The 18,803-nt window shown below is 44.2% G+C and overlaps 1 protein-coding gene across 1 annotated transcript in view; it reads right to left on the bottom strand.

Annotated features, from left to right (window-relative positions):
- Positions 1 to 448: 448 nt before the first annotated feature.
- Positions 449 to 18,803, bottom strand: part of LOC8037254 — a 30,047-nt gene continuing 11,692 nt past the window's right edge. The window contains exons 2-4 of the mRNA XM_002412203.4: positions 9,777 to 9,920; positions 3,041 to 4,387; positions 449 to 1,906 (exon numbers count right to left, since the gene is read on the bottom strand). Of these exons, the coding sequence (XP_002412248.3) occupies positions 1,767 to 1,906; positions 3,041 to 4,387; positions 9,777 to 9,920 (1,631 nt within the window). The 3' untranslated portion in view covers positions 449 to 1,766. The remainder of the gene's footprint in view (positions 1,907 to 3,040; positions 4,388 to 9,776; positions 9,921 to 18,803) is intronic.

The raw sequence follows: 18,803 nt of genomic DNA, 5'->3' as shown, positions 1-18,803 counted from the left end.
CGTCACAGTGACGTAGGGATGCCACTACGTTACAATGCCGTGGGAACACGCCGCGAGGCAGTTGCTTCGACGCCGCGAGGCCAGTGCCTCGCGTCACGTTTCCGTATGCAAAAGGTAATTAAGCTTCATCAGTTCGTGCGATGAATGCAGATCGTTCTGCGGCAATTTTCTTTTTATGGATCGGTCTTTTCCAAGGTATTTTTTCATCAAGTCTGATTGCACTTGGACGATTATCTCGAAAAGAAAGGCGAGGCACTACTGACCCGAAACACAAAATAACACCTCCATTTGCATAGGCATGCCAGCGGTGCTGTGTATGGAGTTTCCTTGTAAAGTGTAACAACTTTAGTTTCGATTTGGCAGAAATATGGGGCACCTAACTGCTTAAGTGAAATAATTTCCATTAGCGTCAAAGTATTTTTGATCTAGGAGAGCAGTAAATATAACGCTTTGTTTAAAATAAAGCTTTATTCAAGGAAAGAGACAACAGTGAAAGCTTACAAGTTGGGAAAAAACACGAAATAAGTTAAGAAACATTATTTTTACAATGCCCACAGGGCACTAGAAAGGCACGTAGATCACCGTCCCATAAATTTGAGTCGACTGGATGTCAACATGTAGTTTAGGAGACGTTACTCTAACTCTTGACCTTCTGTATCTAGGTGCGGTGCGAACCCGCATAAATAGATACAAGAGAGAGCCTCGAGCAGTATCTAATAAATAACTTACCCTAAAGCAAGAGATGTGTAAAAAGTATCTCTGCATTCTGTGACCTTTTCGCATCTGAGCCCGTCGAGTCTGGATCTACCACTTTTAAAATGGCCGGCTCTCTAAACAATGACCACAGTCAAAATAATTACCATAAGATAAACAAAAAAATAAGCATCTCCCTCTGATGCCGAAAGCGACAAATGTCACTGTTTTGCAAAAAGCTAACTTGCTTCTTTGGTACATATTGTACTTTCACATTGTTCTAACGAACTCTGCCTCGCGTAAATAATGTTAAATGTTAAAAAATATGTGACTAAAAAAAGTTACGACCTTTGTACACATATCTCCACAAATGTCGTGTATGCTTGAAAAAAAAATCCTTCGGTGGCGATTTGTATTCTATGCAGGTCCCCACCAACTAACTGCCAAATAAAAAGCAAAATGTGTTCAAAAATAGACGCGCACTCAGAAACCGTTTCAGCGAACAAGTTCAAGTAAGGCAACGAGCACATAAATATACACATGTGTTCTCATCCTAGCCATGAAGTAAGTGGGGAAGGCGAATATATTGGAGGCCTATTCCAGTATTCTTTGCAACAATCTACTGGCTAGTAATTTAAGTAACGTAGCTTAAAAAGTTAAGGACTTCCGTATAGCCCAATAAAATAATTCTTCTATGAAATAAAAATTAAGGAGAACAAAAGAAAAAGCATTTGAAAAACGTAGCCGTTTTCTTCATTTGCGTTGTGCATTTGTCCTACATGTAATCATAACTTATTCATAAATTAAACCGATATTGAACACTGAGGTATCTACATGTTCGCAGATGTTGCATATCTCACGTATCGCAAGCGGAATTTCACATCACATATTAAATGTGGAAGTCAGCTGTATCCGTTACTGTTTTTGCGCATGGTTATTTCGGGGACTAGATTCAGACACCTGTGATATTTTCCCTCCAAACATCACTCGCGGACGGTCCAAGGATGTGCGGTGAAACCAGCAAGGGACCGTGAACGCTTACGACCACGACATAGTCTTGAGTGCTTAAACAACTAAATTCCTTGAAGCTGAACCCTGTCCCTCTTCCGAATAAGCAGCATCTTGATGAACCAGGTGACTGCCAAAATCATGTTGGCAATGCATATCAGGTGGTAGAGGCCTTTGTATGCCCCTTGGTGGTCCCTGAAGTAACCTGAAAGTAAAATGACGGAACTTCACGCTCGGAACACCGATCCTAGGAGACGGAACACACTTATGTGAAAATCCTACGCACACGATAAAGTAATCAAGCGACGGCACTCTTGGGTAAAAAAACTACCGTATACATCTGTTAATATTTGTGTAGCACAAGCTCCGTCAAATGGTCAGATACTTTATTTTAGTGTGCGATGCGTACACCAGTTAGAGTCACGGAGACAATTTTCTGCAACGTCAATTAAACTGCTTTAGCGCTTGCTTCAATTATATTATTAATACGTTGCTATGATAGTATATATTATGCCTGTGTAGTTTTTCGTTCAGTGCAATCTTAAACAAGACGTTGGAGAAGCGTGGACGCATACTACGTAATTCTCTTTTTTTTTAAGTCGAGCAATTAACTTTGTTTGATAACGAAGATGCAGGTACGCTTAAAACGCATGTATGTGGCCTATCAGAGACAAGAGAGTTGCCAGTACTATATAAAATGTATATAACTCCTAACCCAACATTTAAACAAAATGCGAAATGGGAAACAGCCGCAGTTTCTGTGGAGGTCAAGGCGCATTTGGATCTCACGTTTTGCTTCTTTTATTAGTTGTCCTTCATGAAACGTACCCCTTCTGTTGCCCTTCCTACCATATTTCATTTCCCCGTAGAACTGCACGTTAAATGTATTATTGTATACGAATCGCCGTCGATCAAATGTATGGGAATCGTTTTTATTTATCTGGATGGAAGAAATATAGACACCTATTTGACGCTTGTTTTTTGAAGGCCAATTTGTCTCGAAACAGAAGTGTAAAATTATTACAGTCGTGTTTTTATTACTAATGTCGTACTTACGCTATTGGAAATGTGGCGTAATAAACTATGCTCGTTCAACAATGTGTACGTCACTTAAAATAATTTATTCAGGAAAATTGACCAAAATCTGCGTAATGATTTTTAATATCAATAATTTTGTACAATTCGAAATAAGCGTCAAAATGTGTAGCGAATATCTTAAAAAAAAAGAAAAGAAAAAAAAAAAACGCTGAGGACTGAAGCGGCTAGCACACGTTGACCAATAGTAGCCAATTATTAAAGTAATTGGCAAACGCTTAATTAAAGAAAGGCTTATACTTACCGATTACGAAGGGCCGTATCAGCGTTAATACGCCACAGATGCAAGTGGACACGCTGAGGTTCACTGAGAGTCCTCGCAATCCAAAACTTCTTGTGAGAAATATTGGCAGCAGAAAGATCCTGGTACCATGGCTCACTCCAATGCCCAGAGTAAGGATGAGCAGATTGAAGTAGCTCTTCATGTAGCACATGCACTCGTACGATATTCCCTGGACCACATAAGCTAGAGCCACAAGAAACTCCAGATGAATCGATCCCCTGTCAGCTATGAGACCAGTGATCACACGAGACAACATGTCACCAACGCAGAAAGACGTCATGAAGTAGACAGCGTCGTGCGCTCCAATTCCGCAATCATTAGCAAAGTCCACAATGGTGATGAGGAACACTCCCAGCCCAAACTGGACCATGAACTGAGACAGGGTCAGATGCCAGAAAGAAATGGTGAGAAATGTCTTCATGGCTTTCCAGAACTTTTGTTTCTTGTTGATGTTGTCGTCTGTGTCCGAGTCTTGGTTCTCTCCGGATGTGTTCTTCACTTGAAAGTGCTTCGAGTACGGCTGCCCTATACTTGAGTCAACTCGCTCGAGGGGTTTACAAAGCGTGTACCCGGTGGGAATGGACATCATAGGAACCACAGTGAGCCTGTTGTCAATAGCAGGGGGCGCCGGAGTGCGAATGAGCAGCTGGTGGGCTTGACGAACCTGACCGAGTCTTTCAGGAGAGTAATCTCTGTCATCCTTGTAGATAACATCTTCCCTCTGGCATTCGATGACGCTGCCTTGGTTCGAGTCCCCTTTACGAGAGAGAACTTCTTCCGAAACTCCGGGACGCAACTTGACCGGCGCTAGACTTGTGCGATGGATGACGGGCATCATCTCCATGTGGGTCTCGCTTTCGGACGTAGTGATACCGCCACCCTCGCTGAAAAAGTATCTCACGGAGCTGGACAAGTGCCTGGACGCCTCTAGATGCCCTTCCTCGTCTGAGGAGTCGCTGTTGTCTTCGCTAAAGTGGGTGATCCAGCTGGCGAGGCCCTTGTTAGCTACGTTAGCGCGCGTGAAGATGCTCTTGCGACGCTTAGAGTAGTCCACCGGATTCACGATGAGCCAACTCGGCGAGCGTACCAGGAAACCAAAGGCCATCGAGTTCAGGATGCAAGCTCCGAGCAGCAGAAACGTCCAGTGTAGGTCGTAGTTTGCGATCCAGAACTCGCAGAGTGGAGGGAAGATGAGGCTGTTGAGGCCCGAGATGGCAGACACGACGCCGGCTGCCGTACCGCGCCGGCGGATGAAGTGCTGATTCACGCAGACCTGGGTCATTAGTACAGCTCCACAGGTGGCTGCACCTGAAAACAAAAACCGAAACAAGATGCGAATGTATAAATTTTAGTTGTCTTTATTTAAATGAACTTGGATCCGCTACACTTGTCCAGATGCTCCCACATAACGCATGTTTAAAAGGAGAAGTAAAGACATGGGCACCGCTCAAACTCGTTAAGGGTCTACCTTGTCACCGAGAGGCAGACAGAGCCATCTTCTTAATATCTGTATAATTATTTAATTTATTGCTTTGAGTTCACTGTCAGTACTCTAGATAAAACCGGAAACGAAGCGGGTGAAGAATATGTCCTCTATTTAAAGACACGGAATGACAAAAATTCACAAAAACAGATTGCAGCCTCGTTGGTGTCGATTACGCAGAACACTTATAATCTACACCAATTTAATGCGTACCATATAGTTTTCTGCGTAAACAAGCGTCGGTATGTTCGAACGTATTCGAAATTTCACGGGTAGTGACGCCACCCAGCAAAGGAAGAAAACAACGTGAAGGAGAGGAACGACAAGCTCCCTCTCGAAGTCTACAGCGAAAACTGACAAAACCCTGCGGTCAAAATGCGAAAATAAAAGAAAGCAGGTGCAAAGGGTTGGAGCTGACAATAGCATATATCGGGTGCATATTTCAGCTCGGTTGTAGTTGCTGTTTGTTTTAGAGCGCAGCTCTTAGGCGCCCGTTTCCGGCTTGAGCGGCATCGCCGTCGGCGTCGGCGTAACCGCGCGCAACCCTTGTAACCCTCGTGAGGGTTACGAGGGTTACTCTCACGAGGGTTACGAGGATTTGTTACCCTCAAAAGGGTTACCCTCACGAGGGCCACGAGGGTTATGAGAGTTACCCTCATGAGGGTCACGAGGGTTACCGTCACAAGGTTTACTAGGGTTACCCTCACGAGGTTTACCCTCACGAGGGTCATGAGGGTTATCCCCCTGAGGTCACGTGACCCCCCTGATGTCACGTGACCCCCCTGAAGTCACCTGACCACAGAGAGTCACCTATCCCTCAGTACCCTTCTATCCTCCTCCTTAAAGCGGCGGTGCGACGATATTCAATCGGAATGTTTTTCACTTTACACGAGCTTACTGGCACTAATGGGACTCAAGGATACTCGCACGCAACGCCACTGACCAAGCAACTCCTTTGTTGCGCCGTAATTTCAAGGATAAAACCGCGTGTTTTCATTCAATCTCTCCTTCGTAAAACCTGATGACGTAGCTGGGCGGTAGCAGTACCGCCCAGTGACGATATTTGAATGCGGCTCATAGGTTGGACCCGAGCATGGCGTGGACATTCGATTTGGGCTCGTGATAATCGATAGCTCGAGAAGCATTCGGGTTGTGCCCTGTGTCCAATCGCTGCAATGACGACAACAGCCGAACCATAACAATGTCTAGAACTCAGCGCGTGTCTTGTGCCTTGCCAACCCCAGCGCGTGGCTATGATCAACATTGGCGGCATATAATCGGCTCCAGATCACGTGGCCGCTTGTTCTGGCTGCGAGTTGAGGGAGTGAACTCTGGTCGTTTTTCTTCATTTTTTTCTGCGACTTCAATTGCGTGTGGTGAAAAACGAACGGGTATTTCACAGGTCACTAACGTCAGGGATCCGTTCTAAGCGGTATTTGCGCGAAATACAAAAATCGTTTCATCGCCCCTTTAAGAGCTGCGCTCGCTCTAATCCGGCGTTACAGGGAGTTGTAAACGGCTTTCATTTTTTCATGGCAGTGATGGGCCGGTTGTATTATTTTTGATTCTATCTTCAAGAAGAGTTATTAGATAAAGGATAAAAAAGATGACAACAAAGCGTGGTATATATAACGTTGTTATTGACATTATATACAAAATATTAATAATGTATCTACACAACTTTATATCTAATGGTGTATAATAGCCAGGAATGACTGTATGTTTTCGAAGGAGTCATATTTGAAGCCCAAAAAGTTGGGAGAAAGCCCTCTCGTCCATAAACGTAAAAGCGATGAAAGGAATTCAATTAGGGTTTCCTGTGGCAGATGCGTTCTGTAACAAGGAACTCAAGCAAGTGTAAACCAGGAAGGGATTGAAGTGGGGAACTTTCGAATAGCAGCAACGTTTAGTGTAGAGCCTGAGAATACTTTAATATTTATGGCATTCTGACAACAGCTCGAACAAAAACGACAGCCTTATGAAAATGGTCCGTGCACTATCGCGAGAAAATATTTTATCATTGATCTACAATAAAAACAACAAAGAACTTTTTTTTTTCACGGCGCCGTTTGGGTTGACAAGCGAGAGAGAGAGAGGTGCGTTCCCCTCTTCGGCTTTCTGAGACGCAACTACTGCTGCCAGATGCACGACGCGCTGAAAATAACACGAGCATTTTATCTGGGGTCATTCTTGTACCCCGCCACTGTACACGGGGGCTCTGTTTACGTTTGACTAACTGCTGTTGTTCGGCTAAGGCAAACAGTGTTCGATAACGGGAGTGATTGCGGTGGCTGTCGCACTCTGCAGAACCGTGTAGATTATTTTCGAGCTGTGGAAGAGAAAGCATACGGCTTACGATACCGGCGATTTCCCACGTTACCTTATCCAAAATTTGTTCAGCCATCTTAGCACTACAGCAAGCTGTCAATACTCGCAAGCGCGATCGAACAATGTCTGGAAACTATTTTTAAGCGATCTGAAATAGCTAGAATTTGTCCCGCGCCTCATTACGCATCGTTTGAAAGGCTCCCTGAAGAATACGAGAGTGGAGTTACGTCCGAGCATCGACTGTAACTGAATACGTTACGTGCGGAACCATAAAAATGATGACTTATATTAGAACCTTCTCCAAACATGCATAGATACGTTGATGTTACATAATTGGTTCCTTAAGCTAGTTTACAGGACACCACTGACTTGAGGGGTGTAAGAACTGATAATTGCGCAGCCGGAGTTGCTATTATTACTGTGGCGGCATGTTGCCAGCATTTCAATAAACTACGAGACAACGCCCGTGTAAGTTTGCTTGGACGTTTGTTTGTGTGAAACAAAGTTTCATCAGAATTTGTACGGAGTAAACGCTTGATCGTGATGCCTACAGGAATCTAGCAAATTTGCTTGCGGAAAACGACGATTTCAGGCGGGTACTAAGGCATTTTTCGTTCATCTCTTGATACTAATTAGAGCCCTATAACAAAACGAAGCAAAATTATACATAATTTAAAATCCAATTAATTTCTTGAAACTGGCGTATGCAATCCATGATTTGTGAGTAATGAACATCTATTGATGGATTTTCTCTCTTAGCAATACATGAAAACGTGATTCAGTTGCAATTATACGTGCCTTCGTCTAGAAGTGGTTATTTGCAATTATAATGACCAGATAACAAAACGGAAGTCATTAGAAATATGCGTTGCTTTAATAAAGTACTGAAAATTACCTTTTATTTCTTTATTTATTTAATGCGCCTTAAAGTACCCTTATATGGCATTGTATAAATGCAAAATGACTCTTCTTTGAGAACTACCTCATTTTATTAATGCCCAAGTGACAGCATATTTCTGCAGGGAGAGGCGTTGGCCACTCAATGTCTGTCGTGCATTCATTTACAGCGTTACATTTGCCACATTAAACTGTCAAAATGCATGTCAGAATATGACAACAAAGTTTTGAGTATGATACGAGTAAATTGTATTATTGGGCAACACAGTAGTGTTGTTTATGAGCTTTCTTATTATTATTTTGTTAATATGTATTTTTTTGTTAATGTTCAGTGATACTATTCTATTGTTCGAAACATTGCGCACCCTTCCCCCATTTATGTAGTGGCAAAACCGAGACCCTAAGGGCGAAATAAAAAAAAATATTGGTGATAGTATAGGAAATGGTACAATTTATTAAAATATCAAACTTTCAATTATTCTGAAAATGGCAAACACGAGTGGTGGTATCATATTCAGTAGACACAATATAATACACATTCTTTTTTCTCTCTCTTGGCAGTGTAAGACACTCCTGCTTTAGACGGGGCACTCTGTGCGCTCATCTGCGGGGCTATGGCTTTGACAGCTGTCCATTTGCGCGCCCGTGGTTGGCGGGTCTGGTGTAGTCTCGGCTCTTTCAAGACAGGCACTCAGTGAATTCTTTGCCTTTAAGTGACCTATGTGACCTTATAAAACGAAACTTGAGCGTTACAAGAATTAAAAAGAGTAGCGGTAATTACAATTAAATCTTTGCAATTACTAAATCTAACAAGAAACTACAAGTACAATTTCCTTCAGACGTACGTAACAGAATTACAGTCACTCGGCTTCAATAATGTAATAAACAGTAATTCAATTTCTGTTATTGATTTAGTGCTCAGGCAAGGGGATTAAAAAAAAAACTTCCAGTGACCTGCGCAGATACGTGTTTGCACTATTTAATCGAAATATTGCTGCGCACGTATAAATTTGCTGCTGCGTTATGTACTGAAGCAGCCATTTATTCCACTCGCTTTGCTCAAATATAAAACAAAAACACAATCTTACAATTGTAATAATAGCCTTTTTCAAAGTCGATGCGCCGTAAATTGCCAGTGAGTGTTTCTACACCCTTCAAATTTTTATTTGTTTTCGTTTAATGGCACCGCTTTCATACTTTTGCATAATTTAACTTTTTTATCTTGCCAGATTTACATTCGCAATATGCTACAAACGATGCGGCTGAAATTCTTCGGTGTACTCTTCCCACCTGTCGCCGCCAATATTGTATGCAAACCTTAGCAGTTTTTGACCTAGGAACCCATGTAGCCGAGGGAAAATATTATAGAGTGGATAGCTCCTTCCCCCCAAAATTACTTTTTCGTTTCGTTTTTTTCTTTCTCCGTTTCTCCTTTTCTCTTTGCCGATCTCGCGTTTCAGAAGAGAACGAAGTAAACGTAAAAAGTATGCCACGAGACAGGTGTAGCCATCTGAAGGAGTGGGCATCCTGTGTCGTCACGAGAGCAGAGAGGTGACAAAACTAAAATGGAGCTATAAGAGCTCACACCGAGGGTTGCTTTACAACGGAATATTGACCCTTTCCCGGTGCCGTTGCGTGACTACCTGTCACGCTGAACTTTACGCAAACTTTCTGATCCTTGCAAAATAGCGACCTGATTTTCTTCGCTCTCGGGTCTACATTTTGCACAAGCGAAACGTGGACGTCGATAGACATGGGTGCCAAAGTTTCCGTGGCGAAGCTCTGAAGTACCGCTCAGTACCAAGTTCTCTGCAAGCTTTATCTTTAATCTGAAACGAACGTCCGAATTTTGCTCCTCAAAACTAAAACCTCTTTCCTCTTCGCTCTTCCTTCAAGCTGAAGATCGGGGGATTTTTCATCTTTCTCTGGTGCAGGAGCGCGAGAAAACGTGAAGTTGGGAAGTCAGTTTTTATAAAACGCGTCACTCACCGTGGATGACTCCGAAGAGTAGAGATATGTAGAAAACGTCGCTGACGAAGTAGCAGAGGGCCACGGATAAAGAAGAAATGGCCGAGGACAAGAGGATGATGTTTCGGATGGGGAAGAACTTAGAGAGGAATCCGAAAGCCGGGGCTGCAAGACGAATGAGAACAGGTACGTAAGCAATATTTTTTTATTAATTTACTGGAATAAAAAACAAAATGAATTAGCTCTTAGAAGAATGCTGCAGTTTTTAAAAAAACGAAAAGCATCCTGACGTTAGGGAGCCCAGATTGGTGCGTCGGTGTCAAATTTGAAGCCTTATTGCCAGACGAATTTATCATTTAATTTCATTTATTTACCCTCTGAAGATAAAACATTATAGAGGGAGAATGGCTCGTCTGCCGTCGAACTGCGTCGTGTACTGCCTGTGGGGTGCCCAAATTCATCTGCTTGTTTTGCAGGCGTTGTGGTGACGTCAGAACGACGAGCTCTGATTGGAACTCACTAAAGCATAGAAGGTAGACTTTAAAGCAATCTGCTTTAAGGTGTACCCACTATCCTTCAAGCCGAGCCAATCCGAGCTCGGTGTTCTGACGTCACCACAACGCCTGCAAAACAAGCAGACGAACTTGCGCTCCGCATAAGCTCAAGAACTGCCGACGTGAAATTCAACAATAATGGCCAACGTTAAGTGAGAGATTGTCGTCTCGTTATACCCAGGTACTTGTGAAATAAAAGACAAAAGAGCGCCTGAGCACTGGGTGCAAACCACACAACCGTGCAAAAAGCATGCCATATGTTTTTAGCCTTTACCCCTGCACACGTCAAGTTGGAATGACGAAGATATTTAATATGTTTATGCTTGGTAATACTTTGCTAAAACGGCTTGTCTTAACGGTAAAGAAATAGTATTATAGATTTTTTAAGAGCCACGAGGAATACTGCTCCAAGCGGAAACGAAGGCAAATCTCAGAGTTAAGAAAGTTATCTCAATTTGCAACTGCGAAGATACCATACATTACTATTCAGATCAAAAGTGCGAGCATTATTTGCATGCAACGTTTCGCCGGGCATACGGTGATGAGCACCACTCTTTCCTCCAAAAAGCGAATGCAAAACAAACCATAAAAAAAAAAAAAATCTTGAAGAGCGGTATAATGTTTTGGATGAAGATGCAGAATTAATGCCTCGCATAGATTTGATTGCGTTATGTACACGTTTGGACCATTGCACAGAAAGCGTATGTTCACAACACACACAAAGAAGCAACAACAAATCTAACACATGTATTTATAGAGCCAAGAGCGCAAAGATGCCTACACAAATCAAATTATACGTGATAATATTTTGGGGTGACTTCGCTTTTGCTCGGATATTCATAATATCAGTACCTTTACACAGTTTTAGGGAGCAAAAGAGCATATGAATTGTGATATTCACTGAGCCTGCCTGATTCAGAGTATAGGGAGTATTCACTGGCGGCCATATCCGTGGGCGCTGCTGCTGAGCGCGTGCTTACGGCGAGCTTCAGCAGTCCCTTTGGAGCGTGCATTTTGCACCATCAAGGTTGCCGGTCTTAGCAGGCTATTAATGTGAGCTCGTTCCGAGCATGCGCTCTAAACATCGCCCTCAAATATGGCGTCCAGTGAATACCTCCTATTGACGCTTTAAAGGGTGTCGAGTTTTGCTCCTGCGCTTACGGCGCGTAGGCGTAGAGCAAGCGCACGTGATCACTCGCAGATACCGCGTGCTTCTGTCGGCGATGGCAGCGTAGCGGCACTGCGCCTAAACATTTACATCACAAGCAAACCGACAGAGCGTTGGGGCCAACAGATAAATCACGTCGTCGGTGCTGTTCGCGAATGCGGGTTTCTCTATCTGCTGAATGGGACAATGAGCGCGAGACGAGTCTGGGAAAAAACGACGTCGGCACTCGTGTTGTTCGCAACATACAACTGTCGAGCGAGGCGTCCTGCCGATCTGATTAATTCTTCACGCCGACGTTCATTAGTCCTCCGCCAAAATACGTCTACGCGCAGGCAGAGGCACCGCAAGGGGTCACGCAGAAATACTGCCATTGTCAACGAGTTAACGTACGTTTTAAATCTGAAACTGTCTCGATGATGTAGTTAGGTACTACATAAACAGTAATGAATAAAGAGATACCGTATTTAAAAAAAAGCTAACACCGCACCTTAAAAAAATAAAAAATATATGAGTACTTTCTCCTGTGAAACATAAAGACGGACAATCACGGCGAGCAATAAAGAGATGCCATCGAAGCTTAGAATAGTATTGGACCAGAAAAATGCCATGTGCGCAGTGGCAATGTACGTGATGTTTTACCTGCTCGTTGTCCCTGTGCACGTTGCATTTTTCAGCTAGCTCTAATCGTATTCTGAGCTCCGTCATTGACTGGGGTCCTAATGTTCTTCTGTGAATGGCTGCATGCGTGTTCTACAGGAAGGTTAACTCTCGTACTTTTCATGGTGTATGGTCCCTAGAGCTTGAATAGGCATGGCGTGGCCTATTCTTTTCAGGCTCCTTGGTTTGTGAGTGGTTCTTTGTCGTTCTTATCGGCTGATACCTGAATCTCATTGGCTGAAGAGGGATCAAGAACTGCCCAGGATTCGCCACTTATGCGTTTCCTAAACTGTCATTAACTGTACTCTAACTTGTTAAAAATGATCCAATGACTCTTGTTTATACGGTTTCAGTAAATCTTAAAATCACATTTCCTCGGAGAAACGTTTAAAACAAAATCATCGATGCAAAAAAAAAAAAGCACAGTGCAACTCAATATCATACGTATTAGAAGAAAACTGTGTGCTGATAATGAAATACTCCGAAACTAGTGCATTTAGCTTTGATGGCGACATTACATATTTAGAATATATAGACGTAAAGGAGACATGCTTGTAGTATAAATACCGGTTTTGTCGCCTAATATTTATCCTAGAACAAAATAAAAACAAAAAAAGCAGCGAAAACGCACGTGCCCCGTAAAACTAAGAGAGCGTGATTCCGGCGTGCTGCTTCATGTGCAGCCTCGTTCGCGGCGGAAAAGCGAGGATAACTGAATTATGCCCCGCACATGGCGTATCAGCTAGACGACGCGATCGCCGTTCCATCACACGGATTAAGATAGCGAGGTGTTTACCTTTTTCTTTCAACCATGTGCAGTGTACACCAGCTCGTTTGCGCCCTTACATTTTTTTATCTTTGTTGACGTTATTTATGGTGTATGAAATTCACGTACCTTATTAGCTCGAGCAATCGTCGCGCTGTTTATGATTAAAACCTGTGGGTCTGCTTTCCGGCGGAGCAGGGGAATAGCGAATCACGGCGACCGGCAGAAGTATGGCAGCGATTTACGGGGCAGAGGTAACGTCTTCACGCGAAAATGCGATCTGCTCAGATTGCAATTTCACGGATAATCGTGTTCTTGATCTCGTTATTCATGCGAAAGCATTAAGTGTCCCATACAGCGAAGCTGGCGTTGTCTTTAACCGTCCGTAGCCGCTAAACGGCAGTTAAATTCCCATTGGACAAAAGTACAGCAACAAAGATGCTTCGTCATGGAAGCCGGCGGGCGCTCAAGGTCAAAGGGAACGCGCCTCAGAAATAAAACACAAAGAAAAGCACTGCAACGCAGATGCATCGTCACGGAAGCCGTGGAGCCGGCGGTGTTTGCCGCGCATGCGCACTGGGGGAGCGTGACGCCACCGCCGCAGCGCCATGCGAAAAAAGACCTCACGCGCTGCTTGTAGGACTGCACTGCATGTAAGAATGCCCTCGCATTCCTACTCGTAAGCAGACGTAAGTGTCATTAGTGCGCGCTATAACTTTTTCGATGCGTTTCTTATGCATATTGCAAAGTAAACGCAGGGGCCTTGTTCATAAGAAGTGCGGCTATTACTCGAGCAAATACGGTAATTACACAGACTTCCGTGATAAGCTATACCTGAGCACGACAGTTTAAGGGAAAGCTAAGCGGTTATGTATTAGAGAAGAAACACTTAAATCGTCTCCCTTCGGCCTTTTGGGATCATGAATACCAAAATCGTCATCCAGATTGATGCGCCAATTATCAACAACAGCGCTTTCACATTAGCACTGAAGCCCCTCTCCAAGCAGCACGGATATTGGTCAAGTAATGGCCAATGTCTGGCGATGGTCTTTTGGCCAGTGGCCAGAGAGTGGCCATTCATTGGCCAATGCTTGGCCGATGGCTGATGGCCATTGGCCAATGGCCAGATAAAGGCCAGTCACCGGCCAGTCTCTGGCCACTGTCTGGCCACTTGGCCAAGGAGCATTGCCAGCCATTGGCCGATGACTGGCCAACTCTGTGCTGCTTGGGTCTACCGAAAGCCTTACCCGAGCTGTCAACAACGCTGCACGCGTTCTCTGTCAAGCGGCACGCCCAAGGCAGTTGAAACCTCTGGCTATGACTTCAAAACCAGAGGTTGGTTTTGCGGTTTCTCTCGCTTATATTGATACTTTCGGGTAAAATGCCCGTGATATTCAAATTCGCAAGACAAACACGCTAGAATTCACTTCTAATTCGTGTTTCTTGAAGTAGCTCTGTAGGTTCCCTTGAAGTAGCTCTGTAGGTTCCCGTCGTAAGTAGGAAATAGCACCTGCCAGGCAGCCACAAAACTAACATGGAGCTAGTCACGCAAAACATTAAAACGAAAGTTAAAAAAAAAAAAAGAAGACTTATTTGGCGATTTCGGCGCGACGTATTTATATCTCATGTCGGCATCATATGGCCCGGGCAGTTATAAGTGTTTTTTATTAATTGAGTTGTGGAACTTTGCCTCAGCGAGAAAGTTCTATCTTCTTGAGTACTTCATGGTTTGCTACCCTGCAAACTATACGAACAGAGACTGAGGAAGAGAAGGAAGCGAGAGGTGGCGGGGGCGTCCGAGCACCGAGGTCGGAGTGCAAGGGAGCTGGGCAGAGGCAAAGAATAGCTGCCTTTGTCTCTACTGCGGTGACTAGAACACGTGCCCGAATGGTGCGTTTACCCCGTCCAAAAACGCAGCCCCTCTATTTCCGCTTGATGACGTCATACAAGTGTCATGCTGTCGCCGTGGCTACCCTGGCGGCGTCCCATCAGCTGCGGTGTATATGGCAGACGCCTGTTCTGCTCCAGGTCGCTCTCCAGCTTGACAGGCCGCGGAAGCTTCTGCAGCCAAAAGTTCGGACGCTGTGACGACAGCGACACTCATGTTCGCTCTTGCTTTTTGCCAGCATTTCAAAAACCCACCACCAGGATCGCGACATCCAATAGCATGACGCTGCAGCTTCTGTGATGTCATTTTTTGCCACTTCGAGGCCACATTCGATGTACGGGCAGCATAGTGCGCTAAACATACCGATCGGAGACACACGCCAAGCGCCTAGTGTCTCGCACCAATCAGAGCGAACGAGAGCGATCATCTACTCCTTGCGCAGGGTCTGGCGTTCGGGGTCCGATGTAGGAACGAAACACCTGGCGTTTGGCCTTCAGCGTTCCAACGTCAAACGCCACCTTCAGTTTCTTGATGTATAAGGACGCCGACCATGCATGTCATTATGGTTAGGGCTTCAACGCTACCTCTCGTGGCGTATGAACACAAAATTTGGGGTTTCCAGTCCTCTCTTGGATTACTCGAAGTTTACCAAATAATGCTTCGTAGACGTCTTTTGGACCTTCCCCGGGCATAATTTTTTTAGTGATTTATGTCTTTGCATAGATAGATTCAATTTACATAAGTTTGCTAAGATTCAAATGGACCCTTGGATTCAGTTGCGTGCGAATTGTGAGCTATACCTTTAAGGGTGGCCTCGGTATTCTTTCTTCTTATATGGTCACTACAGCTTAAGAAAGGGGGGGGGGGGGGGGGGGGGTGTCATGTCTTGATCATATTATTATCGCTCTGCAACTAAGGAGATCTCCGCATGAGCCGATAAGAAAGCCAATGGCCGAATCACGAAGCACGGAAGTGCTGCCAATAACTGTATTAATCCGTGCTTCGTCAATGTCGAAAGGTAAACAGCACTTGTCCTCTCTTTAATCGGGGAAGTTTGCGCTTACACTTTTGTATAAAGTTAACGACGGCTTGTCAAGTTGAGCAAACTAGCTCTGAGAACTGGGAGCATGTGCAGTGCGCCAATACTAAAGTTCTCAATTCCCCTTCTCTTTATATTTTCCTGTCCTGGCATAAATCGACGTTGTTTTTTTTTTTTGTTTTTTTTTTTTAAGATCAACGGAGCTGATATTGGGTTTACGTCTTTATTGCACGCTCGAAACTTAAATGGCTCGTTTGGTAATACGAAGCTGTTTTGAACGATTTGCATCTTTTACCCTTAGACACGTTTGGGAGTTATAGATGCGCACTGTGCATACAACCGTAATTATGGTAACCAGACATTTCCAGCGGCAAGCCCAAGTCTCGACTTGATATTTTCAATATTGAATTTCATACTCTACGGGACCGACGTGGCTTTTGCGATTTTGTACTCTTACACCCTTGCGTGCGTATAGACTAAGTTTTTCTATGCACTTTGTTTGCTTCCCGTTCCTTAAATTAAGACTCAGACCGAAAGCGTTTGCAACACCTATGTCTAGCTCCCACTACCACGTGCACCAAGAACGTATCTTTTTATCTTTTGAACTTTTAAAGGCCTTTCACGCACTTTGGTCTGACAACGACCGACTTCGACACGACCGGTTTTTAAGCCTCTTATAACGGCTCACGACCGGCTGGGCTGCTACAGAAATGATGTATGCCGCCACGAAAGATGTAAAAACTTGTCTTTAGCCTCTTAAGTCGCGAGTGTGTAAGCGGGGCTTTAGTATGGCGATTTCAACGCTGACGTAACTCTTGGAGGCACAATTGTTCCTGAGTTGTACTAGGGCTTCGAGTTTTGGTTACTTGGTTTACTTTGGGGCGTCACAGTGGATACGTCTTGGAGTATAGTGCAAAAATCAATAAAACAATAAAGAAGTGTCGCACGAACTTAAATAAACTTCTGTATTTACGAGTGTTATTTTTATAAAAAAAAAACATAAATCATCTTAGAGCACGACGTTCTGGCCCTTGCAAGCCATGTCATCGCTCTGCGAGAATAACCTATGTTTATTATTCTCCTTCCTATTATTTCTCAAAGTATTTCCGATTTTAAGGCACTGCTAGGTGGCGACTATGATGTTTGCGAAAGTCCCGTGGCCCAGAAGCTCGTGCCAGATTAAATTACAGACTGCAGTATTAATTAGATTGTTGCATATTTCCCATAAAAAAAAAATGTCAACTCAAAGCCCCGAGAATCACACCTCTCGTGTCTCTGGGTGAAATTAAAGTGTTTATGCATAAACACTTTACTTTTAGACGTATTCCGCAACAATGTATTCATACTTGCGACCCTTTGTGGATAATCAAATAACAAACATAAAAATAATTACAAATTATTTCGCTTATTACTCATATTCGCATTAAAGGGAAAATGTAAACAAACGGTTCCTTGGTACCTAGATTCACCTTTCAGATTTTGTAAAGTGTGACGTTGGTTGGAAAGAAAATAATTTAGGAATCGGCAATTATTAAACGAGGAAATATTATCAGATGCTTCTGTTGTTTGCCATCATAATTAAAAAGAACAACATTGAGACAAAGGAAACAGAAAGGAGAACTTACACACAACCTTTTCATAAGTCCTCCTTTATGTTTCCTTTGTCTCAAAGCTTTTTAAATATGATTGTGGCACCAGCTCCGCTGCGTTCTGACTCTTATTACAGCTCTGTTTTTTGACTAATTTATTACACTAATCATACTGCCGTCATTTTTACCACCTTTGCGGCGCTTTGCCGTTAGCAAAGCGATACTTCGCTGGGCCCAGTGCGCCTAGATTTGACAGTGCGTCCAACTGCTTGATTGGGGTCACGTGGTTTGAGGGACGCGGTGTCAATAAAATGCGCGAGTCGGTGGTGAAAAAGTCAAACGACCCTACGCGTTCCCTCCATGCACCATGCTTCGCCTATGCGTTCGCTATCCCCTACTGCTTTTGACAACGCACGCACACGCACATGCAACCAACCTGCGCAGGAGTCGGCCGCATTAATTGTGAAAGCCCTTCACGGTGTGGGTTGCTTCCTCTCTTAAATCCAGGCTCTCGAGCTGGACCCGTTACATTCTGAGAGTTTGTGCTGTTCGCAACTTTACAGAGGCTTATTGCATTGTTTGAGGTCCTGCAGTTTAGAAATCTTTAGCACCGCAAAGGTTTACAGGTAGCTTAAAAACTCTCGTTCTCGCCCGCAAGCTGGAGTTCTGTTTGGCGCGCAATCCTCCGAATTTCGATTTTATTTTAGTTTCAATGATGCGAGACCTTCGGGGCCGGAAAACAAGTCCCATTTTGTCGTTTTGGAGAGTCGTCGAGGCGACCTGCCAGCGCCTCTACGTCGGGGAGAAAAGGCTCCCTGGTGTGCCCTCTCGCAATTCTTTTGTTTCGGGTTCCTGCCCAACTCCGCCATCCTTCAAGCAAGAGTGCGTTTCTTCAAAAGTGACAGCTTTCAGTCGTTTGGTTCGCAACTGAGAAGTTTTCAAAAATACGATGAGCTAAAAATGGAGACGCACATATCTGACGCGTGTAGCAGTTAAGGCTTAGTTTGAGGTTAAACTGTCCTCGGAGACCCACATATGTTGTCAGCTAGGAGGTTTTATTTTTTATTTTTATGAAACTTGGGGGGGGGGGGGGGGGGGGAAGCTCTTGCGGCTCTCATCTTGTCCCTGCAGGTTGCCCGACTCCCTCACTAGCTTTCATGTTTTCTACCGCGTGTAGGCAAGAGCTGCAGGCCGCGTGCTCCTCGCGCGCGCCGCCTTGATAAGGCACGACGGGGCGGCGGGCAGTCAGTTGGCGGCTAACGGCCAAGCCGTAAAGTAATTGTTACTCGCTTCGTCACTTTCCTCATAAATGTAGTTTTTTATTGTTAAAAAAAAACCAATGCTCCGTATTATTCTCGCGGGCCCGGTACGTAGCAAGGCGAACAGA

The sequence above is a fragment of the Ixodes scapularis genome, unplaced genomic scaffold (genome assembly GCF_016920785.2).
Source record: "Ixodes scapularis isolate PalLabHiFi unplaced genomic scaffold, ASM1692078v2 PGA_scaffold1__304_contigs__length_218370807, whole genome shotgun sequence".
NCBI classification, from domain to species: domain Eukaryota; kingdom Metazoa; phylum Arthropoda; class Arachnida; order Ixodida; family Ixodidae; genus Ixodes; species Ixodes scapularis.
Note: the sequence above shows the minus strand (reverse complement) of the source record. Positions and strands in the feature narration are given on the sequence as shown.